At 44.0% G+C, this 27,640-nt stretch overlaps 2 protein-coding genes across 3 annotated transcripts in view; one reads left to right on the top strand and one right to left on the bottom strand.

The window, feature by feature from the left end:
• The window catches only part of TGDS (TDP-glucose 4,6-dehydratase), a 48,150-nt gene extending 43,034 nt beyond the window's left edge, over nt 1–5,116 (bottom strand). The window contains exon 1 of one of the 2 annotated variants that reach the window (XM_083168794.1): nt 4,867–5,116. In XM_083168794.1, coding sequence (XP_083024920.1) covers nt 4,867–4,937 — 71 coding nt within the window. In that variant the 5' untranslated portion in view covers nt 4,938–5,116. The remainder of the gene's footprint in view (nt 1–4,866) is intronic. The other variant, XM_083168795.1, reaches the window with a different exon arrangement.
• GPR180 (G protein-coupled receptor 180) lies at nt 4,988–26,054 on the top strand. The gene is made up of 9 exons (XM_083168793.1): nt 4,988–5,405; nt 7,088–7,246; nt 10,021–10,221; nt 11,873–12,053; nt 13,321–13,370; nt 13,680–13,837; nt 15,697–15,888; nt 20,747–20,824; nt 24,646–26,054. The coding sequence occupies exons 1-9, from the start codon at nt 5,273–5,275 to the stop codon at nt 24,802–24,804; spliced, it is 1,311 nt and encodes a 436-aa protein (XP_083024919.1). The 5' UTR covers nt 4,988–5,272; the 3' UTR covers nt 24,805–26,054.
• The last annotated feature ends 1,586 nt before the right edge of the window (nt 26,055–27,640 follow it).

Genomic DNA, 27,640 nt, shown 5'->3' with positions numbered 1-27,640 from the left:
ACTTATGTAATATCTGGGCTCCCGTTTTTCTTATGAGACCGCGTCCGCTCGCCACGCTAGCCACACTATATAAAATCAACTCCATGCGTATTTGGATAGTAGGGGTATGAAAAAATGGGGTGCATTTAACATGGGAGGCCAGATAATACATAAGTACCAAACTATATTCTTATGTTATGTGAAATATACAAATATACTCAAATATTTGAATAACTAAGCAATTATAGTTTTGCTTTTGGGGCACATCCCAACATAGGGGCTAATTCAGACCTGATTGCAGAACATCTGAAAAAGGGCCACACCATGTGCACTGCAGGTGGGGCAAATGTAAAGCCCCGTACACACGTGCGATCACTCGGAACACATGTGGTGGGAGAACAATGACCATAACTAGATTTTGACTGCATGCAGTCAAGATCTAGTCAGGCAATAGCAAAGTCATCGCTGGAGGGTTTACACACAAGGCGATCTAGTCAGATTGCTTAGAAATAGACCTAAAATCACCCTGTGTGTATGGGCCATAACATGTGCAGACAGGAGTTAGATTAGGTTGGGGAGTGTTCAAACGAAGATCTAAATTGCAGTGTAAAAATAAAGCAGCCATTATTTACCCCGCACAGAAACAAAATAACTCACTCAAATCTAAAGATGCCCAAACACGGTAAGATTTTGTAAACGATCAGAACGATCAACTGTTTCAAAATTTACCATGTGTGGACTTGATGGCGATCCGATGTGGGAGCCCGCGGGTCAGCCATAGAGCTTGCTGTTCCCTTCAGTAGGCGGAAAGATGGGATGCAGTGTAAATCCCGGCGGTCAGGATCCCGGCGTTCAAAATCCCGACCGCCGAAATCCCGACACTTTCTCCCTCTGAGGGTGTCCACAACACCCTCGGAGGGAGAATAAATTAGAGTGCCGAGCGTAGCGAGGCACCGGGCCCACTGCGTGGCGAGCGCAGCGAGTCTGCAATGGGGGGCGATCCACTCCCCCCCCTTGTCGGGATTTCGGCGGTCGGGATTTTGAACGCCGGGATCCCGACCGCCTGGATTTAATAATGAATCCGGAAAGATGAATGACCCATCGTGCAGGATCATGGCCACATCGTTCCATGTGTAGGCATGATGCACAATGCGCCCATGTCCCGACACCGGGATCTCCTGCTTACTGCTTCCCCACCACCACACATCTATTCAAATGAATAAGGTGGCCGCAGACTGGCTGAGAGAGCTCTCTCAGCCAATCAGCGGCAGCCCTATTCAAATTATTCATTTGAAATCTCCTGCTTGCCCCTGGTCTTTCTATCTATCTATTACTTTGGAAACGAACTAATATTTTAAATACAAAACGGTGTATTCAATGCGGCCGGCAAGGGTTTTTTTATGGCTTGTTTTATGCCATTTAACCCCCGCACCGGCCGCTTGCCCTATTCAACATTCTGGAGGAATCATCGCTTTCAGAGGACAGCGTGGATCGCAGCTAGTGCAGGGAGCCCGCTGCATATAGCAGTAAGCCTCGCTGCTTTGCCAGCCGCACATGATGTTTCCATCTCACGGTAAAATCCCAGCGAGGTGGAAACAGCGGCTGCAGGGGAGGGGGGGTCAGTTGAATACTGACCCACGAGTTGTGTTGAGCAGCAATCAGCACTGCTCGCTGTCACAGCTCGCTAAAGAGCATTGAATATACCACAAGGGGTCAATGTATTAAATGCATTAAAATGTATAATTTCAGCTTTAGCGACATAATGCATTGCATACAAATGTTTTCCCTTAAATTAAAATTAAATGTAAAAAATGAGTCCTCCTCAGTAATCAGCACCATGGCTGATATATCCTAAAGTGAACACAACAACATTTAGAATTGAGGACACAACTAGTGGTGGAATGAACTGGAACATATGGGAAAGATTCATTAAAGTGCAGGGTTTGCCCCACACTACTCCCCAGAGGCAGATCATCTATATCACTTATATGCCTAGTGTCCGTGAGTCTCCGGAACACTGCCATCTGCTGCTACATTTCTTTCTCACACATGCACAAACACAAAAGGTAGCAGACTAGCTTTTGAAGCTTTTGCTTTGAGCAGGCTCACTAGTAAATAGTATAACATGATAAATAGTTCTCTGTTCATAATTTCACCAAATTTTATGACCCAGGGAAGCAAAGCATACCATTAGGGCCAACTCCTGTACATCTCCATGGTCCAAATGAGTCTCCCAGATGGAGATAGGAAAAAAAAATATATGATTTTGGTTTTAAGGTTAAATCATTTTCTCTAGGACAACCTGGGAGGCACTGGGATTCCTCCCTTATGTGATTGAGTCTACGAGCGGGATGTGATCCTGGTCTTATCTTTCTTTAACCTACACTTTTGAAGTTCAAACTGAGGAAGGAGTACCACTGAAAGGTTATCCTATTAAGACCTAACTCCTTAATCCTCAATAAATGGTCAAGAGGTGTTCCCCGGATAGACTCAGAGGTTATCGTCGTCCAATCTCCAATTGATGGCTGAAACTGCGCTCATTATGGGCAGGAATAGCATCTTAATCCGACCAAACTAATAAGCGCACTCAAAAGGGTCACTTTTCGCTTATTTTAGCATGCCACCATGGCGAATGAGAGATGAAATGCCGGCAGCCAATATCACCCAAACTGAGCTATAATTGAATAGCCCCATTGGGCGCCATCTGCTGGCGCTCCCTACAATTATCTGGAAAATCCACCTGAAATATCATATAAATATGGATCATCCAGCATGTCTGTTCCATACAATATTTTCTCAGATGAAAGTGGCCCAAATCAGACACCGTATGCCCTGCTGCGGCTGACCTAGGGACATATTGGGAAATGTCTCCTCCCCAGGGGAGCATAGCAGGCATTTGTGAGAGATCTCACAGTGAATGGCCACAATATATGCAGGGTTACAGACTGCAGGGGGGCTATTCTGGTTGATTCGCAAGGCTGCGAATTTCAAGCCTTGCAAGTCCGCCAAACCCCGCCTTGCGAATGGTGGCCTGGCCGCCACCCATTCGCAAAGGCGATTCCTTCACAGGGCCTGCGAATGGATGTTACATAGTAACATCCATTCGCAGCCTAGTGGGATCCACCCACATCGTTCGATGGTCTGCAACCATCGAATGATGGCGAAGGTGCATGCATATAAAAGTGACTCTCAAGTCACGTACATATGCGTTGGCGCTCAGGAGGAAGTGGGCGGGCAGATGATGTTAGCTGGTCACCCCCCGCACCATTGGGGCATTTGCATAAGAACGCCCATGAAACGCTGAGCGTTCCAATATGCAAACAGCCCAGCCCGCCGCCCGCACACTTGGGTGTGTGTGCCGGAACACCCTGCTCGCTGTGGTCGCATGCATCCTGCGTCTGCACATGCACAGAAATGCATCTGCATCGATCCCCCATGCAAACACACGGGAAGCGAATGAACCAGAATAACCCCCATAATGCCGGACAGGCACTTTGTCTGCATGTGTATGCCCAGCATAAGAGTTAAATCTAAAGAAATATATGATAAGCTACTTCTCTCAAAGTGCCTCAGTCAAGTATCTCGAGCTGTATGGTGAAAAGATGCCCAGTGTATGAAAACACATCTGTACCCTGAGAAGCTATTTTCTTAGTAGCAATGTTAGTGTGAAGTACTACATGAAATCAATGATTATATTTGTCCCTTTAACGCTGGCATGTCCAAACTTTGGTCCTCCAGATGTTGTGAAACTACAAGTCCCATCATGCCTTGCCACAGTTTTGCTATTAGGAATGCTAAAACTATGGCAAGGCATGCTGGGATGTGTAAATTCGCAACAGCTGGAGGGCCAAAATTTGAAGATGCCTGCTTTAACTAAAGGGGTGTACACAAGGTGCGATTTTAACTAGTCAAAATCGCCTGGAAGGTTAGCCAAAATCACATGGTGTCCAACATGCAGCCATTACCAATGTGTGGTCCAGCCAAGTCAGTATCGCAAAATAGACTGTGCAGGCAAGTCTATTTTGATTCGATCCTGGACTAACAGTGAAAATAGACAAAATCGCTTAGTCAAAATCGTCCACTAGCAAAAATCGCACCATGCGTACATTCCTTAAGACTCTATTGTAGAATAATGAAACACTGACACAGGCAGGGAAATTCTGACAGATAAAGAAGTTTAATGAAAGGGATAGAGACAGTTTTTTTTGTTTGTTTGTTTTTTTATTTCGGTTACAGGTTATCAAAGCGATGTTAGTGTCAGTCTAGAACCAGCTCAGGAAATTAATATGCAGTCTCATGATATTGCAGTCACAATGTTACAAGACCTCCAGTGGAATGTAACTTGATATTAAGGGCTATTTCTCAGCAAGAACTCATCCAAATATGACATAGGCAATATCCTAATACCCACGATCAATGGTCTTAGGTAATAGTCTAGCTCAGGCTAATTAGGCCGGATAAATCCACAGAAGCCAAGGTTTATTTGCTTTCCAATCAGCCCATCAATGGCTATTTATAAGGGATGTCCATTCCCTGACACCCCAATAGGGTACAAAAAACTAGAGGTGCCGGTTACTGTCAGCCTATGTATATATGTACTCATACCTCCAACATGACCCTCTCCAGGAGGGACACAATGCTCTGTTTCTGGACTTCTTTGTTGAAGTATGTTTGCCATCAACTTTTTTTAAACAGATAAATTGGTAAGAAATGTGTTTCCCCCACAGGTGGTATTCATTAACAAGCAAGTCCAGAACCAGAGCATTCTGATTTCTGTCCCTCCTGGACACGGTCATGTTGTTGGGAGGTATGATGATGTACTGTATGTCCGCTCAGAGGCGACATAGGCAGGGAACAGATGCGCCACAGCTGGACACAGGCACTTACATGAACCCAGCGCCGCCGGTCACCAGAAGCCTCTTGCGAAAGCCCCCAGGCGGCTCTTCGTCATTATTCATTGCGTCACGATGACGTGTGCTCAGCAGATGACGGTAGGGACATCGCGCGTGTATGTAACGGCTCCGCAACGCGTCACACTGGCGAAGCTGAGAGCCCGATCATCACATGTCGCAAACACAGCCAGTTCGACTGACGCCAGCAGAGTAGAACGCCACGACAGCAACCACGCTTTACGACTCTACCTGGCAACGTACACGTAGCCGGAGCATCGCGCCTACTGCGTGCCGCTGATTGGACGAGGCGTGTGACGTCATGGCCGCTCCCCCGTGCTGTTTGCAGATGTGGCGGCTGGAGCTGCCGCTGTGGCCGGTACCGGTTAGTACATAGGAGGGAGATGCTCGGGTTACTGCTGCTCGCAGTGTTATCGCTTCTGCACACGGGACGGGCTAAAACAGTGCATGGCAGCTTTGACAGCGCCCTGGCGTGGCACAGCCGGGGGCAGCACATATTCACCTTTTTGTTCCATGGTGGGTACAGTATGGCAGATACACACATGCATGTGATAGTGCGACCGAACCTGGGCCTGGTGCACGGCAGAGTACCTATGTCCTGTTACATCTCTGATCACCAGCAGCCCCAGCAAAGTCCTAATGACCCATCACAGTGATTGGGCAAACTGTCCCCTGCAGCAGAACACTGTGCTGTCACTACACTGTGGCCTGCATGCCCTCACCACAATAAAATATAAAACAAAAATACTGTATTTCCTGATTGACAATCAGGCATCATTGTGCACTCTGTATATAGATGCTCCATAACCCCAACTTTAAATACAATGTGTGTAACTACTGTGTTTAAATTAATAAGGGAGCTGGTAGTGGGTCGGTTTTTCTACCACTGGTGCCGGAGCAGTGCACTTGGGCCCCTGAGGGCTAAGGGGCCTACTGCTGCCCCTGTCACCATCTTGCTGTCACCCACTGATTTTCCCTGTCACCCTCTGCCTCTCCCTTTCACCACTGCCATATTGTGAACTTGGGTTGGGTTTAGGGTGGCCAATCCTGGGATTTGGCCCCGAAATTGCAGAGTTTTCAGTCACGGGATTGGAGTTTCCAATGCCCGGATTTTGAGATTAAACTGCGCATGCACACACTACTGGCATCACCCCCGCACCTGGTCACCGGCTTTCGGTGGCACCACCCTTTTTTTAAATTGGGGAGGCCAATCCCTGGATTGAGCATTTTCAGTCCCGAATCCTGGGATTTACAAAAAAGCCATGCAATTGGCATCCCTAGTTAGGGTGGAGGAAGGGGGCACAAATTATATTTTTGCACCAGGGTTTACCACCCACAAGTTCTGCCATTGAATTATAATGAAACTGGACATGCAGATTAAAATATGTAATGTCCAACAGCTTGCTAGATACATGTCCGTCTTTATCCTTCTCAGTATACATGGGAAGGTTGATGAAGACATTTTTGTCTCACTGTGTTGGGTAAAATTGAGATGAAGCAAAAACAACCTTACTGCAAAATCTGGTTTTAGTAAATCAGCCCCACAGATAACAAAAGCAAAACTGGGTCCTAGTAATATTTGCTGTTCTAGAGCAAATATGTTTATATGAACAAAGCATCTGATAATGCTTATTCAGATCAGTAAATGCAGTGGACACACCATGCTTAAAAGTCACAAACAAAACACAGCAACTGGATATATGATATGTATCTAAAAAATAAACAAGACTTTAGCATGGTATACACTATACAGTATTGTTAACGAGCAAAATTGTTGATGATATTATTATGCATTATTATTATTAATTTGTTATAGATTTGTCTTGGGGTCACGGTCTGGGCTAAATCTAAAATGCGGTGTAAAAATACAAATCATGTATGTGCATGGAGTAGTGTTTATCTTGCATGCAGAAAAATCTTCACATTTGTACCCCTTTTATTGATGCCTGAAAATTCTCCATATGGGAATAAATTACATTTAACGTTAAATAATTTGTAATGTGTTTTAATTTGAATGGTCCATATTTGGATGACAGGTTTAAAAATAACTTTACATAATAACAAATTGGAGTTCTTTTTTGCGTCTTTCTGCCTGTCAGCACTAGTTGGGCGAATCTCTAATGGATGATTGCAAAGATTTGATCATTTCTAGAGTAATGTTGCTGAAGTCTTATTAGACCTTTTTTCTTCTTTTGTAGGTGAACAAGCTGTGCTACGTGTCCGAATTAGCAATGTGGCAGCAGCGGTTGGGAAAGATGCTGCCCTGTACCTTTATCAAGATGAAGAATGGATAAAAATTCATGGGAGCAAGGAAGAGAACAGTTGCCCCGAGAGATTGTTACTGGCACAAGCATCAAGTGTGTTTTACAGCTAAGTCTTTGTATATATCTCATCCATTTTATAAAGCATGCAGGCACAGAATGGCCCATTTGGATACAGGGAAAATCACCAGGTGGTCCCTCAGCCTGAGGGAACACCCCCTCCTTTAGGGGTCAGGTTTCAGACTGAACTATACATTGTTACTCTATTATACCACTTTTACACCAAGATGCATGTCGCACCCGTTTTTTTTTTTGGACCCTGGTGCGACTCGGCAGTTGACTTCTTTTACACAGAAACCTCATCCAGCATGATGCCGGCAGAGGCGGAACCTGAGCCAGCGCTTGGAGATTACATCATCTCCAAGTGCCAGGAAATCTGCCAGCCAGGACCCTCGTGATGCCAACCGACACGCTGGGGGCAACTCAGCACCCATGAAAGTTGCAGCCATTCACCTTCTCCCAGGCTCTGCTGCTGTCTGCATAGTACAAAAGACAGCAGCGGAGGCTGTATGTGCCCCCTGCCCATCCTCCGGACTGACCGCAGGATGCTGCGGTCGGGAGGTATGGGCTCACCAAATGGTGGAAACTAGTTGACCCTGGTTAACCATTTATACTGCCCCTGAACCTGGGTCTCACCCTTGTTCAATACGGAAAACTTCCCAGGTTGAATTGCCAGGTAAAAAGTTTTTTCTCCTACCCTATTTACACCAAGCAGTGACCCGGGTTGACTCAGCAGCAACAACCCGGGTTATTGTTTGGTGTAAAAAGGGTATTAGAGGGTAATTTACTGGTTGCTTGGTTCATCTCTAGAAACTACACCAAGATATGCCAAAATTAAAGAAGGTGGTCACAACCGTCTCCCCTTGTTGGCTGTTGTTTTTTAACATAATGATCATAGGGCCTAATTCAGACCTGATCGCAGGGCACATATTTTGCAACTGGGCAAAACCATGTGCAATGCAGGTGGAGCAAATATAATGTGCAGAGAGAGTTAGATTTGGGTTGGGTGTGTTCAAACTAAAATCTAAATAGTAGTGTAAAAATACAGCAGCCAGTATTTACCCTGCACAGAAACAAAATAACTCTCTCTGCACATATTACATCTGCCCCACCTGCAGTGCAGCATGGCTTTGTCCATTTGCAAACAAAATGTGCCCTGCCATCAGGTCTGAATTAGGCTCATAGTTCCTGCCAGTGATTGGAATTACATTGTAGCTTTAATTCATTCCTTATCCTACCATTAAGTCATCCCAGTGCTGAGAGCTTAGACAATTGTTTTCTTTCTTTACAGTGGCACTTATTTGGCCGTTACTAGACCTAATTCCATTGTCATTGAGTTTTAAGAGCCATAAACACTAGACCATATCATTTATAAATTACATCATCAATGATTTACATCTGAACTCTAAGCGAATAATATCATGTGTACACACTGAATGATCTCCTTCATGATATTGAGCGTATACACTATTGTTTGGCATATTGCTTAGCATGTACTTTAGACAGTAATAACATCCCCTATCACATGTAAGTGCATTAAAGTGGTGAATTTATAGAGAGAAGTATCATTGTGTTATTATTAGTTTTCTATAACTGTAATTTGTTTTAGTGACTTCAATTTCTATACGTAAACTAATGTTTTGGGTTTGGATTTTTTGGTACTTGTTTCCTAGCACGGCCACACCGATTCTAATCTGGGGCATCGCAGGTAAAAAAATCTCATCGGTCGCATCGCATGCGTGCTAAAAAATCGCACGCGATGGTCCCGACGCGATGCCCCCGATTTCCCATAGGGAACAATGTTAAATGCCTCCATTTACCCAAATGAACAGGGAACAATGTTAAATGGTCCAGAAACCCCAAAAAACACCCCAGAACAGTGAAATGGCCCCCCAAAATTCGTTAACGCCACCCCACGATCAACGTGAACCCGAAGCGTGGCGAGCGGCGGCGGTACGCGTCCTCCGACCTTTTCATACCCCCACTATCCACGTCGGCGTGGAGTTGAGAATAGAATAGTGTGGCGAGCCACCGAGCCCGAAGCGTGGCGAGCGCACGCGGATACCTTCACAGTTATACGCGTCCCCTCGCGGGCTTCACAGGTGTCCGTGGCGACGCGGACACCTGTGAAGCCCGCGAGGGGTCGCGTTTACCTGTGAAGGTATCCGCGTCCCCTCGCGGGGCTCGCCACGCTTCGGGCTCGGTGGCTCGCTGCGCTCGCCACACTATTCTATTCTCAACTCCACGCCGACGTGGATAGTGGGGGTATGAAAAGGTCGGAGGACGGTACCGCCGCCCCTCGCGGGCTCGCTGTGCTCGCCACGCTTCGGGTTCACGTTGATCGTGGGGTGGCGTTAACTAATTTTGGGGGGCCATTTCACTGTTCAGGGGTGTTTTTGGGGGTTTCTGGACCATTTAACATTGTTCCCTGTTGATTTGGTTAAATTGAGCCATTTAACATTGTTCCCTATGGGAAATCGGGGGCATCGCGTCGGGACCATTTAATGCTTATTTAGCCGCATGCGACGCGACCGACGCGATTTTTTAACGTTTTGAAGTTATGTGTGACAGTGGTAAAATCCATAGCTGTATTAAACCAACAGGAACCCCCTTTAACAGCATTATTATTGCACAGTAGTCTGTGGGGCTACTGCAAATTCAAAATAAGGGCGCAAATACAATTCCTGATTAACTTATTTCCAATTCTACTTTGGTATATTTTACAAGTTCAAACTTTTTTTTTTTTTTACTACGAAATAAAAAATAAACGGCTTCATGTCACAAATTGTATTTTATATTCTTTCTTTTAGTTCCCTTGAACCAAACCGAATATAACTACACACTGCCACAGATCATCTCTCCTGCAGCATGGTATGCCATCTATGTGGACAAATATACCTGTCTGATGAGCTATGAGGACCCCAAGTCAGAGGAGATCACATTTCAAATCACTCTTTTGAATCCTGATGCAGCAGGGAATCCCTTTGATCATTTCGGAGCAGATGAGTCCGGTAAAGTGTGCTTGGACTAGATTGTGACTTTATGCTCATATTTGTCTCAGTTTGAATGCACTGTTTTCCAATGTAATTATATAGCTGTACACTATGTGTAACCGCACCGCACATGGGAAATGGTGTGCTCCTACAGCAGACACGTGTTTGTGATGGTATAAAACGCTTAGAGGGGCACTGATTAGATCATTTGCTAACTAAATGGCATGCCTGAAGGATCTAGCAGAGTCTGAAAAGTGGATAATCTTAGACTGCTCGATCGGGGGTATGAGTGCCAAAAGCATTGCAGATGTTAAGAAGCCACTGTGTATTTTGTCATTCATGTTTGAAAGAATAACAGTCATTGCAGGAATGCATCTTGTCCTTGGAGACCCCTGAAACTGCAACCTAGGGACAGGAAAGTAATAACCAGGGAGCTGCAAAAGAACAGGGGTCATCCCATACATACAAATGGTCCTGCTAGGATGTAGGCAGGGCAAAACGTGGGGGTTGCAGTACGCGCTCGAAAAGTGGGGGTGCGGGAATCTGGGGGTGGATGCAGACCAGCCAACATCACTAGTAGGGATGGCTAGGCTCTGTCAGCGTCACTATCGTGGGCGTGCTTGGCCACCGACGTCTCAAATGGGGGCATGCCTGGCACCTATGGAAGTGCTGGGTTTCCCCCAAGCTCTCCACTAAATGTGAATAGATGCCACGCGCATGGCATCTATTCACTGGTCCATGGCCGGTGCAGGCTGTTATAGCAGGACCCTGGTAAAAGGGCAGGGCACATGTTAAGACAGCATGAACACTATTGCATATTCTATATGATTTTAAAATGCCCACTAATGCGTAATTTTTGACAAGAACACTTCATAGAGAGGCCCAAGCACTTTGATAGTATAGGCAGTGGTTCTCAACCTCGGTCCTCAACTACCCCCAACAGTGCATGTTTTTCAGGTCACCCGGCAGGTGCACAGGTGCAATCATTATTCACTGACACATTTTAAAAGATCACAAGTGGAGCTAATTATTTCACCTGTGATTCTGTGTGGAGACCTGGAAAACATGAACTGTTGGGCGTACATGAGGACTGAGGTTGAGAGCCACTGGTATAGGCAAGTAACTGCTCATAGACCTCTTATCACAGAAAATAATGCTGCCCAGCGCTTACAATGGTGTAAAGGGCGCAAAACTGGACCGCCTGTAATTCCAATGGCACACCTTACTCATGGGGCCAGATTCAGACCTGATTGCAGGACAAATTTGTTGTGACTTATTGGTGTGGATGGCTATACATCCCATGCAGTAAATGTTTCTTCTGGCGGCACAGACCATATGTGGTGGAAGGGCAGGGGAGGCTGAATGTTGGCAAGAGGATACCCAAAGTGTACACTCGCGGGCTTGCTTCGCTCACCAGGCTTCTGGTCCGGTGGCTTGTTCCGCTTTTGCTCACCACCTGGTTACTAAAGGCAACCGGTGGTGGCGTGGATAGTGAAATTGGTGACTGACCTTTCTGCTGCCACTGCACATGGTATGTGCCATCAGTTATGCAGTCCAAAGCTACATTCACAGCCTGGGAACTAGCTGCTACCTTATGTCATTCTCCGGTTTATTTTTAATCAGTGTGGCTGATGATTTGTCTGCTAAACATGTTTTATCTCCCCTCTAGGTTTACATGAATTCTTTTTCATGCTTGTGCTGGTGTATTTTGTGGCTGCCTGCATATACATCCAGTCTCTATGGCAGACGATTAAAAAAGGCGGTCCTATGCATACAGTGCTGAAGGTGCTATCAAATGCACTGTTATTGCAGGTTGTATCAGCCGTGGCAAACTATCTGCATTTCTCAAGGTAAACATTTATGTGGGTATTTACTAAGAATTGATTTTCAGAAATTGTATTCGATTTCAAATCGGTTACAATCGATCTAAATCAATGTAGTTCTTCTTGGGCTAAAACAAACATCATCTGTTAATAAATTTGTGTTTCAGCTCCTATAACCCAACTTCAATGGCGATCGATAAAAATCGATGAGAATTGCCCTTTAATAAATAAACCCCCTAGTGTCAGTGTTATTCAATGTACATTATTATCGGTACTCTTTACCTAGAACGGCGCCCATCGCGACCATCGAATGCACTAAAAAACGGGTGCGATGCGATGCCCGCGATGGCCGCGATTTCCCATAGGGACCAATGTTAAAAATCAGATTGGACGCGATTTTAGTGTTCAATGCCTCAATGCCCACGATTTTTCCATAGGAAACAATGTTAAATGGGCCACAGAGCCCTAATAGTCCCCCTGAAGTGTGAAATGGCCCCCACAATTTTTAACGGCACCCCACGATCAACGTCAACCCGAAGCGTGGCGAGCGCAGCGAGCCCGCGAGGGGCGGCGGTACGCGTCCTCCGACCTTTTCATACCCCCACTATCCACGTCGGCGTGGAGTTGAGAATAGAATAGTGTGGCGAGCGCAGCGAGCCACCGGGCCCGAAGCGTGGTGAGGGGACGCGGTTACCTTCACAGGTAAACGCGTCCCCTCGCGGGCTTCACAGGTGTCCGCGTCGCCACGGACACCTGTGAAGCCCGCGAGGGGACGCGTATAACTGTGAAGGTATCCGCGTCCCCTCGCGGGGCTCGCTGCGCTCGCCACGCTTCGGGCTCGGTGGCTCGCCACACTATTCTATTCTCAACTCCACGCCGACGTGGATAGTGGGGGTATGAAAAGGTCGGAGGACGCGTTCCGCCGCCCCTCGCGGGCTCGCTGCGCTCGCCACGCTTCGGGTTGACGTTGATCGTGGGGTGGCGTTAAAAATTGTGGGGGCCATTTAAGACTTCAGGGGGACTATTAGGGCTCTGTAGCCCATTTAACATTGTTTCCTATGTAAAAATCGCGGGCATTGAGGCATTTAACGCTAAAATCGCGTCCAATCTGACTTTTAACATTGATCCCTATGGGAAAATCGCGGGCATCGCGTCGCACCCGTTTTTTATGTACCCGCGATGGCCGCGATTTTTTACCCCCGACGCCCGCGATTGTAATCGCGGGCGTTCTAGGTAAAGAGTACCTTATTATCAATACAGTATATTCACCACAGGTTTTCATCTTTTATCCCAGGTATGCTAAAGACGGCAAAGGCGCTCCTTTCATTGGCAGTTTGGCAGAATGTGGGTATCTAAACTTTTTTATTACTCTTTTGTAATTTGAGATTAACGTCTTTTTTTCCCCCACGTGTAACATAACAATGTCTGGAATAATCATAGATCACTCCATAGATATTGGGATATTTATGTAGTCTGATCGCTATGTTAGTAACGTCGCATAGTTTAGAAGTAATAATTGTAATGTCCATTCCAAGCCTCAGCCATGTGTTTATTACTGTACATTCACCGAATGAAAGCTTTGATAAAATATTTTTATAGTGCATAAGAACGTGACAATATATCTTGTTCAATCTCCTGTTTCTTTGCTTCCAGTGTGTGACATAGCCTCAGAAGTCCAGATGCTATACCTACTGCTAAGCTTATGTATAGGCTGGACTCTCAGCAGAATGAAGAAATCACAAGGGAGACCTCTTCAGTGGGACTCCACACCCACATCCACTGGGATCGCTGTTATTGCAGTCATTGCTCAGGTTTGTGATTGTGTCCAGTTTACACATCCCAGTGTGCATGTTATTCTATGTGCAGACAAACTGCTCATCCTATATATTCTATACACACACTGTTCATCATTGTTTGTGTTCCCCTTCCCACCCACCCGTGTGTATGTGTATACCTGTATTAGTAGTCCACTATAAAATCTACCATTGACTGTAGAATTATTATTTTCATCCATATACAGTACTGTATTCAATTTTTATGTACATGTTGTTTAACAAATATTTCTCTTTATGTAGGATATAAAAATTTTTTTTATGGTTTTGATGTCATTTTATATGTATTAGCTATATAAATTCTCTGTGAGATCAACTACAGTAAATAGATAATTTATTGAAATACTCATAGTATGACATTTATTCATATCTAGTAATTACATTGGTCCTAGTAAAATTGTGAGCGCAGATTGACACCTGTTGGTGTACCCCTCTCTTTTCTACATGTTGGTAAGGTATTTGTACTGTATCTAATATACAATCCGCAGCCCCATTACTAGAGCAGTCCACAGCGCAGCATCCCAATACCCAACTTCCAAGGCCTTGTCTTTCTGCTTCCAAAGTAGCTTCAGAGGCACCAGGCCAGCCTGCCATGGCTTGAATGTCCCTAAAATCAGAGGGCTCTGGGCAGCTGCCTACTGTGCCTATACATTTAGATGGCCCTGCCTGTAGTGCTTCCTGGAGAGTTGTCTCTCAATCTAGAAGCATGTGACTATGGGCCTTATTCTGATCGGTGCGGCCCGATCAGAATATGCGGCCGCGACCGTGCAGGCGAATCCCCGCCTTCCATACGGATCGCCACCTGCCGTCCGTACGCGGATATGTGGCGATCCGCATGAAATTGGACGGGGATACGCCTCCTCCGTCTTGGGAGCAGCCCCTGCATTCGATGGTCGCCGAACATCGAATGCAGGGCCGCACGCTCCACCAGGTCCCGCCACACAAGACCACACGGACACTTGTCCGTGTGAAATCATGTATGGGGGCGGGCAGCTGACATCCGGCGATGTCAGATGCCCGCCCCGTACCCACGCGTCACGGCCTCATTACCATGCATACGCCCCGCGTTTGCATGGGAACGCCCATGAAACGCGGGGCGTATGCATAGGGTAATGAGGCTAAGTAGCCCCTCACGCCCCTCTACGCCCCCTGTGCGGCGTATAAAGAATCCGTGCGGCGAAATCGCCTGCACATGCGCCAGTTCTGGTGACACACTTTGAATTTAGTCCCGCACACTTGGTCCCAGCTCATGTGCCGAGAAAACATACAAGACACGCTCCGCATATGGACTTGTGTTCAACTGCATAAGCCACTTTATGGTAATGTTTATTGGTTTTAAGTGGTTTCTCCATTTTTTTTTTTTGTCAGTCTGCATTTGGTGTGTAATGTGTGCTTCCTATGCCACAGACCTCTGTTCTTTGACACATATATATTACTATAAATATATAATTAATAATAAGATGGGAGCCGTTATTTGTACAGTTTGTATCTGTTACCAGATGTTCTTTTTGACATGGAGTTCTGTAGCTTTCTTCTGTTGATAAACGTACTTGAATAATTCTCCCAAGGGCTTGACGTTTTTACCTCTTCTGGCTGGGTGAAGATAATTATATAAGTCGGAATGGTGACACTTTACAGCAGCTAGCACAGTTCAGAGATTAAATCAACACTTCAGGGCTATATTTACTCACCTTTTGTCATATACATATATTATCTCTCTATCTCTATCTCTCTTTCTCTCTCTCTCTATCTCTCTCTCTCTCTCTCTCACCCACCATTACAATATGACATCATTTCTTACAATATATAATTTCACATACAGTATATGCTTATTGCAGGTGATTTTGCTGGTTTGGGAGCTGTTTGAAGATACTAATCACCACAGTTACCATGCCCATCAGAGCCTGGCTGGCATCCTTCTCATTGCCATGAAGATTTGCTTAGCTGCATCACTGGCTTGTGGCCTATACCACATTATAACTTTAGAGCGGACCACAATGAAGAGGCATTTCTACATCACCTTTGCAAAAGTAGGTTAATTATAATTAATGTTTGTATTTTTATTTAGAAGTACCTTGCTTATAGGACATATAGGACAGCACACCTTATGAATTTGGATTTAATGAAAAAGCAAAAAGAAATACAAGGCACAACAGCTATGTAGGTGGACATACCACCTTCCTCATGGACTGCACAAAGATTAAATGAATCAGGCTGTCTAACTATAGGAACCTCATTCAAACACAATTTGAACCACCTGTCAGTTGCTGCAGCTTTTATCCAATAGACAAAGAATACTCATTAGTCCGGAATTACCGGATCTCCTAATATGGTTATGTGGGAGGGAACATCGGCGTACGTATAGATTAAGTCCTGAGATTGCAGAATGTGAGTCTAATGTACAGATTGGATGCTAAAGCTTAAGGCCCCCATACATTAGGCCGACTTGTCCTAGGGACAAGTCGGACCCAATTTACCTGCGAGCCGCCCGGCAGCTCCCCGGGAGGCTCACATACAATTTGGCACTTGATGTGCCATTTTTTACATGGGATAAATCGCATGCGATTTATCCCATGTAAAAAAAACCCGGGGAGCTGCAGGGCGGTGAGGAGTAGTGGGGGCGGGGGCGGCGGTGGTGGGGGCGGGCGGCGGGTGCGGTGAGCGCTGCTGACCTGGCCGGGCAGTGTACTTACACATAGCAGCAGCGGGGACGGGACGCGTAGTGGCGGCTATTAGATTTTTAAAATACTTGTCAAATGACCGGCCGCTCTCTGATTGGCCGGAGAGCTCTCAGCCAATCAGAGAGCGGCCGGTCATTTGACAAGTATTTTAAAAATCTAATAGCCGCCACTACGCGTCCCGTCCCCGCTGCTGCTATGTGTAAGTACACTGCCCGGCCAGGTCAGTCAGCAGCACTCGCCGGCGCTCAGGGACCCGCTGCCCACCCCACTGCTCCCCCGGTGTCTGCATGCATATGCCTGTCAGGTGGCAGGCATATGCATACAGGGAGGTCGGACGTGATCGTATGTACAGACCGTCCGACCTCCCTGATCCAGTCCGATGCGCACGGGACCGCGCATCGGATCAGATATAACACACCTACGATTTTGGGCCGATTTCACCCGATTATCGGCACAAAGTGCCGAAATTGGATGAAATCGTCCCAAAATCGCATAGTGTATGGGGGCCTTTACTGAAAGCCTTGATAAGTACAGAACTTCTACCATTCAAAAAAAAACTAAATACTGTACAGACATGTTAGAGAAGATTATAAGGAGCTAAGGGTATACCCTTGATTAAATAGACAACATTCTAGGTAACCTTGCCATCCAGCTGAGGGCACAAGAAGGTGATTTGACAGGAAGTTTACTGATAATAAATCACATACCTCACAGAAGGGTAGATTTATGACCCGCCGATTATGGGAAAATGTGCTATCCCCGTGCGTTATGGCAGGGGATAGCGCTTCCCCTGATCTATGACACCCTCTGGCTCTGAGCTGCGCTGGGGATCTCGCAAGAGTAGCGAGATCCCACGCATGCGCAGTGAGCCGGCCGGGGGGAAGGAGACAGCGCATCAGTGTTAACTGATGCGCTGTCTCCAGGAGGGGACATCGCCGGAGGGGGGAGTTAGCGCTCCCCCGCTGCGGCGGACGAGATGTTAATACATCTTGTCGGCCTTCCCTCCTGCTTCGCCTCGCTAATGAGGCGAAGCAGGAAGTGTTATAGCGGCGCGTTAAATCTACCCCAGAGTGATTCTGATAATCCCTCCCGTCCAAGGAAACTTTTTTTTCCTGGTAACGCGTATATAGGCGGAGCAGGAACAAAGGCCCAAGAGACTGTGTAGGAAAGGAGGGTTCAAGCACAAACAGAGAAGGAACCAAGTTCCAAAAGGGATTTCTGACTTAGTGGTGTTTAATCTTTCAAACTATACACCTACCCCTGCAGAGATGGCCATTCTCTCAAAGGGTTTAACGTTCGTTCAAACATTCAAACAGAAACCTATTGACCTTGAGGTAGAGCTTTACAAATTTCACAGGCAACTCAATCTTCTTGATTTTTTTTAAAAACATGATACTGAAATTACCCATAAATCTCCTTTCAGACAGAAAAGCACATTTGTCCCCCCTACTAATAATTAATCTATTGATACATTCTTTAGATTAATTAAACAGGAGATGTTGCCTCATTATAATAGCGCTATCTCCCATAGATCAAATCTCAGCAAAGATGAAAATTTAGCTATCCGGTCATTACATGATAATCACAATATAGTGATCTGCCCCGCCAATAAAGGCAGATGTATCGCAATCATCCACCATGATGATTATATCATGGAGTTCATGAGACAATTGGATGATGCTTCGACCTATATGAAGCTAACATACTGTATGATCCTACAACGAAGTATAAAAAAGAAATCGATGCTGTGATCTATATGGGGTACACTAATTGTTGGGTTGATACATCACCAGGGACTTTTTGAAACAGGACTATCCCAAGGTACTGCTTATCTACATTCTTCCAGAACTCCATAAGAGTTTGATTTCCCCTCCAGGGAGGCCCATTATCTCCGTGAGGGGATCACTCTGCCAACCCCTTTCTCAGTTATTTATAGCCTGTAGTGATTATGACTCTGTACTTTTCCAGAGACACCACTAATTTCCTTTTGAAGCTTAAACAATTTACAGTTCCTCCTGCCAATTGTCTTCTTGTGACCATAGACTTTAGCAGCTTATACACCATTATTGTGAATGACAAAGGTATTGCTGCCATTAGTGAGATTTTGACGGATAGCACTTATTACAAGGGCCACCCATCAAAAAGGCGTTGATTGCAGTAGATGCCAATACTCAACCAGTGGCACAGCATTTCTTCTACATACACTAAAAGATTTTTGAGTTGTATCGGAGGACAATAGTTTAAAACCCCATTATTTATTTGGTGAGTGGTGAGAACCCTGTTTATATAAATAAATAAATAAATATTGTTGGTGTTTTATAGTTAAGATTATTTCCAGAGGAAGCCATAGATCTATTTTGGGGCATCACCACAACATTATATGTAGGACATTTTCGCATTCATAGAATTTACAAACACCATTTTTTCAGTTTTTTATTTTATTTTATATTGCAGTTGAGTTATCAGTGTATCTGGTATTGGGCCTGATGTACCTAAAATTGGCCATACACCTAAAGATCTATTATCCAGGCTATTGTCTGGCTGGTTGGAACAAAAATCTGGTAATATATGAAGTTTTCCAGCATTCAAAAGCAAATGGTCAATTGTAATTTGCTGCCATATTACCACATTTTTGTTCCAACCAGCCAGATTGGACAATAAGGGCCAGATGTATCAAGCTTCAAAAAGTGATAAAATGGAGAGTGATAAACAACCATCAAATCAGCTCCTACATGTCATTTTTCAAACCCAGCCTGTAACATGACAGTTAGGAGCTGATTGGCTGGCTGTTTATCACTCTCCACATTATCACTTTTTAAAGCTTGATACATCTGGCCCTAAATCTTTAGGTGAATGACCAGCTGCTTGAAATGTAATAATATGGATAGTGATAAACACCCAGCTAATCGGCTCCTTATTGTCATGTTACAGGCTGCGTTTGTAAAATTACAGTTGGGAGCTGATTTGCTGGTGGTTTATCACTATACACTTGATCACTTTTTGAGGCTTAGAGGGTATTCAATCTGCGGGTCACGGCTGTCGAGCTGGCTTAACAGCCGTGACCCAGTCCCGTTCTCTGTCAGCTCGACCAAGAACAAGCAGGCAGGATTCAATGTCTCTCCGGCAGTGGGACGAGAAGGGGGCGTGGCCACGAGCATGCGTTCGGGAAGAGGCAAGCTGCAGCCGGCAGCTCGTCACTTCCCGGCCGTTCTCAGCAGAACGAGCCCGACTGCTTGTGAAGTCGGGCTTGTTCTGCCGAGCTCCCCTGTTCACTGATGTCGGGGAAGACAGTATTGGATAGGGCCTGTCGGCCAGTGATTGAATACCCCCCTTAGTACATCTCACACATTGGAGATAGAAGCTCACTATGTAAAATGAAGATATTGTAGTACAAAATATATGCTGAAGTACTGATGGAGTGTGCCTTCTATTTACCAGTTATTCAAATTGATATTATGCATTCAAGTTATGTAGCACTGTTCATTTTCTGACATTTATTTCCCTTATACTCCTATCATTATATCCTTACAATTTCTGTGCAGTGTATGGATGTGCATTGTGCAGCTATATATTACTTCAAATGGAGCTGTGCTGTCTTATATATTTTTCTTATTAGATTTCACCGTTGTATGTTACTTCTGTTGAAGCACCTTTTTGCAGGTTTTATTATTCTATATTTCACTCCATGTCTTCATTCCTGAACATTGGTACATTTATTGCTGCCACTTATATCCTATAATATCCTGATATATTGCTTGATTCTGTCGTTACCTCACACAAGTGCTGGGTTTTGTTGCAGATAAATAACCGCCAATAATCAACTTTTGTATAATTATAATTCACATATGGTGCCAAAAATGAGACTTCTGAATTCTGGCGGTTTTTCGCAAGACTTTAGAAAACAATTGCCCATCAATGAGATTTTGCCTCGATAGTGGGGAAAGCAGTATATGTAACATTGGAATATACAGGTGCACATATGAAATCCGATTTTGGCAGCTAGCCTACAAGTAAATCTTTTTGTTTAGTACAGTATTAGCTATATTGTAATGTTCAAACTTGTATTTTGAAGAAAAGGTCATTCGTATATTATATGTACTGTAATATTTGAGCATCTTATCTCTGTCACATGATATTCATTTATAGGCCCTTTAATAACTGGAGTATTTGTAATGAATATTCTAAATCTCAGTTGTTGTTTTCTCAGGGCTGTTTCTTGTGGTTTTTGTGCCACCCATGTTTCGTAGGCATCTCCTTCTTGTTTAAAGAGTATCAAAGAGAAAAGGTATGTGGTCAAATAAAAGCTGCCAATCATTATACTCTAATTCATTATATAACCTCTTTAACTATTCAGAGGTCCCGCAGACCATTTACTGATGCACCTTTCTTTTTCAAAACTGCAGTATAAAAGTCACAGTATTATCATTATCACTTTCACATTTGTCCCCCTGTTTAGGATTCGCTGCACAGTCACAGTGTTCCGGAGGGCTGGAGCCTTTGCTGCCAGCCCTCGCTGTCACAGTATTCAATGCCGCAGGGGCTCGCTGCCCCTGACTGCAATTCTTAACCCCGCAGGGAGCCGGGGGATGGCGGCAGGCAGGGAGATGGAAGTGTCCCTGCCTGCCCCAGAATGTATGTGGGGGGAGGAGGGCTCCCCGAGACCCAGGCAGCACAAGCTGCCCCACAGGAGAGCTAGCAGGGCACGCAGGTAGGGCAGACGCTTGCACTGCTCCCGATCCTGTATATGTAATGATCGGGAGCAGTGAATATATGAATATCTAATGAGCGGCTCTCGGCCCTTTGCTGGCTGTTATGTGTAAAGAAAATATATATTTTTTTAATTAAATATATATTCCTGTACTGTAAGCACATGAATAAAAATAGTATGCCCCTTCACATAATAAAATTCCTGATTTTTTGACACAAAATTAAAAAAACTTTATTTTAAAAGTTCACCATAAAAAGATGGCGATTGCTACACGGTGACACACGGCGAAAATCACTTAGAAGGCAATTCGCCATCTGATCATTGAATACACTCACGGCGAATCACATTGAAAAACCCATTGAAAAACCACAGCGAATTGTGGTGACTATCAGACGGTGAATTGTCCGTCATTCACTGTTCGCCGTCGGCGAATATTGTACATTGAATAGGGTGAATCACTTTTTCAGTAAAAAGATTCACCTTAGAGCATAAAAATAGCACATATTCACCGTAGAACATGGAGAATCAGCCTCATTGAATACTGCCCTTTGAGTAATGCATTGTAATAAGGTCTTGATTACACGAAACACAATTATTTGGTGACATGCCCACTGAGCAGTTTACTATTAACTGCAAATACGTAATTCTGCCAAGTCCTGGTCAAATTCTGTCATGCAGAATATTTAACAAAATGTTGCGCATTCATAGTAAATCTGAAAATGGAGAAAATATTTAAAACACTTCAAATTAGAATTTTGTTAAAGCCCTATTGTGTTTATCCTGTACTCTAAAATAACAATATGAAGGAGTTTGTTCTGTTTATATGGTTATATTTTAAATAAGCAAAGTTCAGGCTGATCTGTAGATTGAGAAATACAACTGATTAAAGACAACATAATCAACAGGATGTAATAAGGTCTGGTTTGCTGGAAGAGTAGGATGTCTGAAGGTTTTTAAAGCGGTAATCATTTACAATATAAAACCATGCCTTGTAAATAATTGTATGTACAGTATACTCTTGCTTCTCTTATACCCCTTTCACATTGCACTTGTAAGCCAGTATATTGCCGTTTTTTTTTGCAATTTGAAACGGTACCAGCTGCAATGTGAAAGCTCCCTAGTCAATTTACCGGTTACAGAATACCGGCATTTGAAAATGTTTTAAAAGCAGGATCCTACACTGTTCTGAGCCGTTTTTCCTGCAATCTGAACGGTCCAGAACCGGTTTGAACTACACATGATAATCTGCACAAGGGTCATTGGTTGTCTCCCTGCATGTTGTCACTGCCCACAAGCAGGAATTGCACAATAGAGTTTCATTGCAAAGAAGCCGTTTTTGTATGGGTGAAACGGGTTGAATGTGAAAGATATATAAACAGTTATATACTGGTTATAACATGCAATGTGAAGGGGTTTAACTGGCTTTTGACCCATTTTATGAAACGTTTAAAAAATGGGTTGAAAGCAGGGTTGCAATGTGAAAGCAGTATTAGTCTGCCTTCCAAACCAATGCACCTCAACAATAGGTTAATACTTTTTTTAAATCTAAATATATCAACTTTTTATAGACACTTTGTAATACTAGTCTGTTGTTGAAGTTAAGCTGTTATTCTTATATATTAATAAAGCCATCTTTTGATTTATTTCCCATTCTGAAGTGCTGGTTAAACAGGACAATTTATTTAAGCATAATTCATTGGTATCCCCTTATCAGATTACATTTTATTGACTTTGTATCATTGAAAAAAATAGCATCAATAATTAAAAAAAAAAACAATAAGTCTTCTAATTCCACTTGTTTTTCCATTTACAATTTTTACTATTTGTTTTAATAATATGACCAATTACACCTTACTGAAATCAGCCAGTTTACTGGCTGAAAAATCAACCAACCAAATATTCTAATAACAATTAATAAAGGCTACGATCTTGTTGGTATGGTTAACAGCGTCTTTGAAACATAGAATTTGCTGGCAGTTAAGAACCACTTGGTACATCAAGTCTGCCGTAAACATGTGTACATGGACACACACAAAGAGTACAAACAAAACAGGAAAAGTCACTTAAGGGGCCATACACACAGATCAATTTGAAATTAGACTGAAATCATTCTGACTAGATCGCTTAGAAATAGAGCACCAATCACTCAGTGTGTATGCCCTGCAGCGATGGTGATGCATGACTTTTGCCCACAGGGAAAGGTGCATCACTATTGCCCACAGGGAAAGCCAGTGCGTATAAACATTAGGTAAAGCCCCACCCAGCACGATCGCTCAGCACACAGCATCACAAGTGTACACGATGTGTGCTCAGCAATCCATGCTTAAGCCCGTCGCTCAGCACAGAGGACGGGTAACCCTATATGTACAGGGCTTTACAATACAGAGCAATGCAGGACTGTTTATAAACATTGCAACATCATCAGTCATATTACACAAATAAGCATATTATATGGCAGAAGCCAAGGCTTAGGTGCCAGTGTACGTAGTGTGAAGAAGATTATAGAATAAGAGAGAGAAGGAAAAGCACATAAGGGAAGATGTCCATGCTCCTAAGAGCTTACAGTCTAAATGGTAAGAGTAGACAGAGTGAGGTGACACCGTGAGGGGAGTGCTAGTGAGCATGGAGCAGTGGGTTAGGGTGACAGCATTGATAAAGAAGTGGGTCTTGAGCACCCGTTTGAGGTTTTGTAGAGCAGTGAAGAGTCTGATAGAGTAAAGCTGGCCATACATCAGAAAGATATTGTACCCAATCATACAATCTCAATTGATTGTAAGATGGATTGTATGCAGATTGTGTGCACATCTTGTGTACAAAATCATACAATCAATCATAAGATGGATTGTATGACTGATTGTATGATGGATTGTATGCAGATTGTGTGCACATCTTGTGTACAAAATCATGCAGCAGATGGATTGTATGACTGATCATATGATCGATTGTGTGTAGATTGTGTGTCCAAAAACCACCAAGGACTGCTGGGGATTTCAAGGGAAATTGTACACAATCATGAGTGCAATCGATCTTAAGATCGATCTTTCTGATGTATGGCCAGCTTAAGAGTATTCCAGCGATAAGTAGCAGTACACGCACAATCTTGTAGGTGGGAGTGGGGACATATCCTGTAGCATGTTATTAAGCTTTGTCACCAGGCTCCTCCGTAACAGTACAGTATATAAATGTTTTAGAATACCAGAGGTTGATAGATCAGTAATGTTCTCTTTCTGCCTAATGATTCTCTGCTAAACCTTGATTACCTTGCTTTACCTAACTGGCTACATGCTCCCAAACTGTATCTATACAATCGTGTTTAATCAATGACTGCAGAACAAAATATGTGTTAATATACATCTAAATCTGAGGAGACTAATGACCTGTGTGTTTTTTTTTTTTAGGTTATCACAGTGGGCGTCATCCTATCTCAGTCCCTCTCTATGATTATACTGTATAGACTCTTCCTGTCACATAGTCTGTACTGGGAGGTCTCCTCCCTGTCATCAGTAACACTGCCACTAACTGTATCATCGGGACACAAAAGTCGATATTACTCTTGATGTGGTCAGGGACAGAAATTCTACTTACGGTCAAATTGTACTTGGCAGTGCCAAACTCCAACATTGTGCCAGATAGCGAGGGATGCCTCTGTCCACAGAAGAAGTGTGAGCGAAGACTAACCGTCACTGCATTTCCAGCACAGGCTGGCACAGGATATCGTGTTGCCCGGAGAATTCCTGTTTTAAGGATCTAAGGGTGCAAAGATTTTAATCCATATGTTAAATTGTTGCTCGTCACTGCATTTCCAGTCTTACTATTTAGATTACTTGATTACCAGACACAAATGTAGGGTACACACCAGAACGATTTGGCCTTAAACCACCCAATTTAGATACAATCTCGACTGATTTCATGGAAAGTGAGCATGTTTTGGGCCATTTCTGATCCGATTCCGATCCAATGTGCAGCCCTGTGGGTCGTCTTTTATTGGTTTCACAGATCCTACCTGCAGCAGGTAGGATCTGGAAATGACCATTCAGCTTGGTACAGGTTGAGATCATATTGGATTCAGATCATGTGCAGGTAGTGATCAGATCGTGTGCTCCAACAGCTTGTGAGCTCTCGTACGATCGTCTTATGATCTGCTCACGACCTGCATCGTTCTGGTGTGTACCAGGCAAAAGGGGTAAATTTACTAAGGTGGGAGTTCTATGATGGGATGTTGCCCACTTCATCCAATCAGATTCTACTTCTTATTTATTTAGCACCTTTCAGAAGATAATAGCTAGAATCTGATTGGTTGGTCATAGCAACATCCCATCTTTTATAGAAATCAATGGAAGTCTTCATAAATGTACCCCAAATACTCTTGCAGTGAGCTGTGTTTAAACAATACCCTGTATTACATTGGTTCTGGTCTATTTCAAAACTCAATCGGTGCTATTTGATTGTTTTGCTATTTGGGACTGTGACCGTTTTACCACTAGGCTTAATCCAAATGAAGCACCACCTTGGTATGCGTCTATTTTTATATGTGCATGATATGTAAATGTTTTCTATTTATATATTGTTTGGCTCCGTTGTATGTAATGTATGGAAAAAGCAAACATAACATAGTTCATATGTTTTGTTATATTTAATATTGTGATGATGATATTATTGTTTTATTTTCCTACTCAACAAAGAATCTTAGAAGTAGAATGTTACTGTAATTAGATTTCAATGGGTGCCCTTAACTTGCATTAAATCTATTAACTTGTTTTGAATGTGAAATATGAAAGGAGTACAATATAACTTGCCATACGGTTAACCTGTGTTTGTTGTGTTTATGTGTAAAAAAAAAAAAAACAGAACAAGGAAATCTAAAAATGTGGCTGAATGGTTTCCAGGTAACAGAACCACGTCCTGCCCACTACTGAGATACTGTAACTGAGTTTTTCCTGCACTGAACCAGTGCCAAGGGAGTTCTTGAAAAGATCAGCAGAAGCCTGGTAAATCATGGGCAGGGGCACCATAAGGCAGTAGAATAAATTATAATATTAAGTATAGCCAGGGTAAGTGACTACAAGTATGGTAACAGTTGTGCTTTTTTGTTGCTTTGTGTACACACTATAAAATGATGGAGTAGACAGGCTAATCACACAAATGTTGGCCGGACAGGACTGCCATTACAAATTGTGGGGCCCGGGACTGACAAAATAGGCAGGGCCCTCTTTCCCCTTTTTGAACCTCCAGCATGCCCGGTGGGACCTCCGGTGTTGACAGCCCTGGCCGCACTAATCAACCTCTACATTGCTTTAAGGGAAATGCGAACTTTGTTTATGACAAATTTTACTTGACCGGAGTCACCGTAGTATTTGGCAATTCGCTATTTGTTACCAAAAGTGTCCTACCAGTTCCCAGTGAGCCTAGCAGGAATAAGGGTTCCATGGGGATGCTAGGTGCAAATTTGTAGTGGAAAAGTGGATTTCAGGGAGTCACCCCTGCTTTTCTATGCTCTACATCTGATTTCTGGTGTGTGTTTAGAAGCTCTTCTCTCTCCTTGGCTGCAGTTTCATCCTTTATCCGTCTCCTACCAATGTTCTTCTCACCTTTGCCAGGCAGTGTCTTTTAGTGTGCCTGTAATATGCAAGAAATGAAGTTATTGCGTTAACAGTCGCTGTACTTTGGTTTTATGCCTGAGGTTATACTGTGCATGCATAGTCTGCTTACTATGCTTGTGTGGCAAGTAACTTGCTGCATTCCTGTAGTAATTCATATTGTCGGATGGTGTCCCGGAGCAAAATAGTTTGAGAACCCCTGAACTAGGAGATAGAGATAAGCATTGGAATATATTTGAACCCAACCCTGTTGTGGTCTGATTCATTTTGGTTTGTTTCTGTGCTGTGTCAACGCCATGTTAGTATTCTGGGCCTGATTCAGAGCTGCTCGCTGGGCTGTGAGTGTTCGGAGCCCAGCATTCGCCCTGCCAAATGCACTCCCCACTTGCGCGCACTTCCCCTGTGCATGACTATGAATGCTACGCAACCGTGCTTGTGGGGAAATTTATTCACCATCCAATTATTCTCCCCCGCACGCTCGCAGTGTTGAGTGAGCAAGGACTCACACAGTGCTGCAAAGGCCATGAGGAAAAGGAGACTGCTCCCTCCCAATGATCAGGAAATGTCTGCATTCTCTGGGGAACACCCAGAAAATTCCTGCAACATGTCAATCACCCCTGTGAGCAGTGATCAATGGCTAGCCTTTGCTCGCTGCCTTCGGGGGGATGGCCAGCGCATCCGCACAGCGTTCCGTAATTGTACAAGCCCTATATCCCTGTGGTACAGTTGACAGCCTTCTGAAAAATGTCTTAATGGGATTATATGCAGGCCGGTCCCTATTCGATTTACCCATTTT

Source organism: Crinia signifera, chromosome 2 (assembly GCF_055691185.1).
Source record: "Crinia signifera chromosome 2, ASM5569118v1, whole genome shotgun sequence".
NCBI lineage: Eukaryota > Metazoa > Chordata > Amphibia > Anura > Myobatrachidae > Crinia > Crinia signifera.
Note: the sequence above shows the minus strand (reverse complement) of the source record. Positions and strands in the feature narration are given on the sequence as shown.

Excerpts from the sequence above, each read along its gene's own strand:
- GPR180 (XM_083168793.1), top strand. The coding sequence starts at position 5,273 with ATGCTCGGGTTACTGCTGCTCGCAGTGTTATCGCTTCTGCACACGGGA. Across the intron at positions 5,406-7,087 it reads ATTCACCTTTTTGTTCCATG|GTGAACAAGCTGTGCTACGT; the intron begins GTGGGTACAGTA and ends CTTCTTTTGTAG. Across the intron at positions 10,222-11,872 it reads TTTCGGAGCAGATGAGTCCG|GTTTACATGAATTCTTTTTC; the intron begins GTAAAGTGTGCT and ends TCTCCCCTCTAG.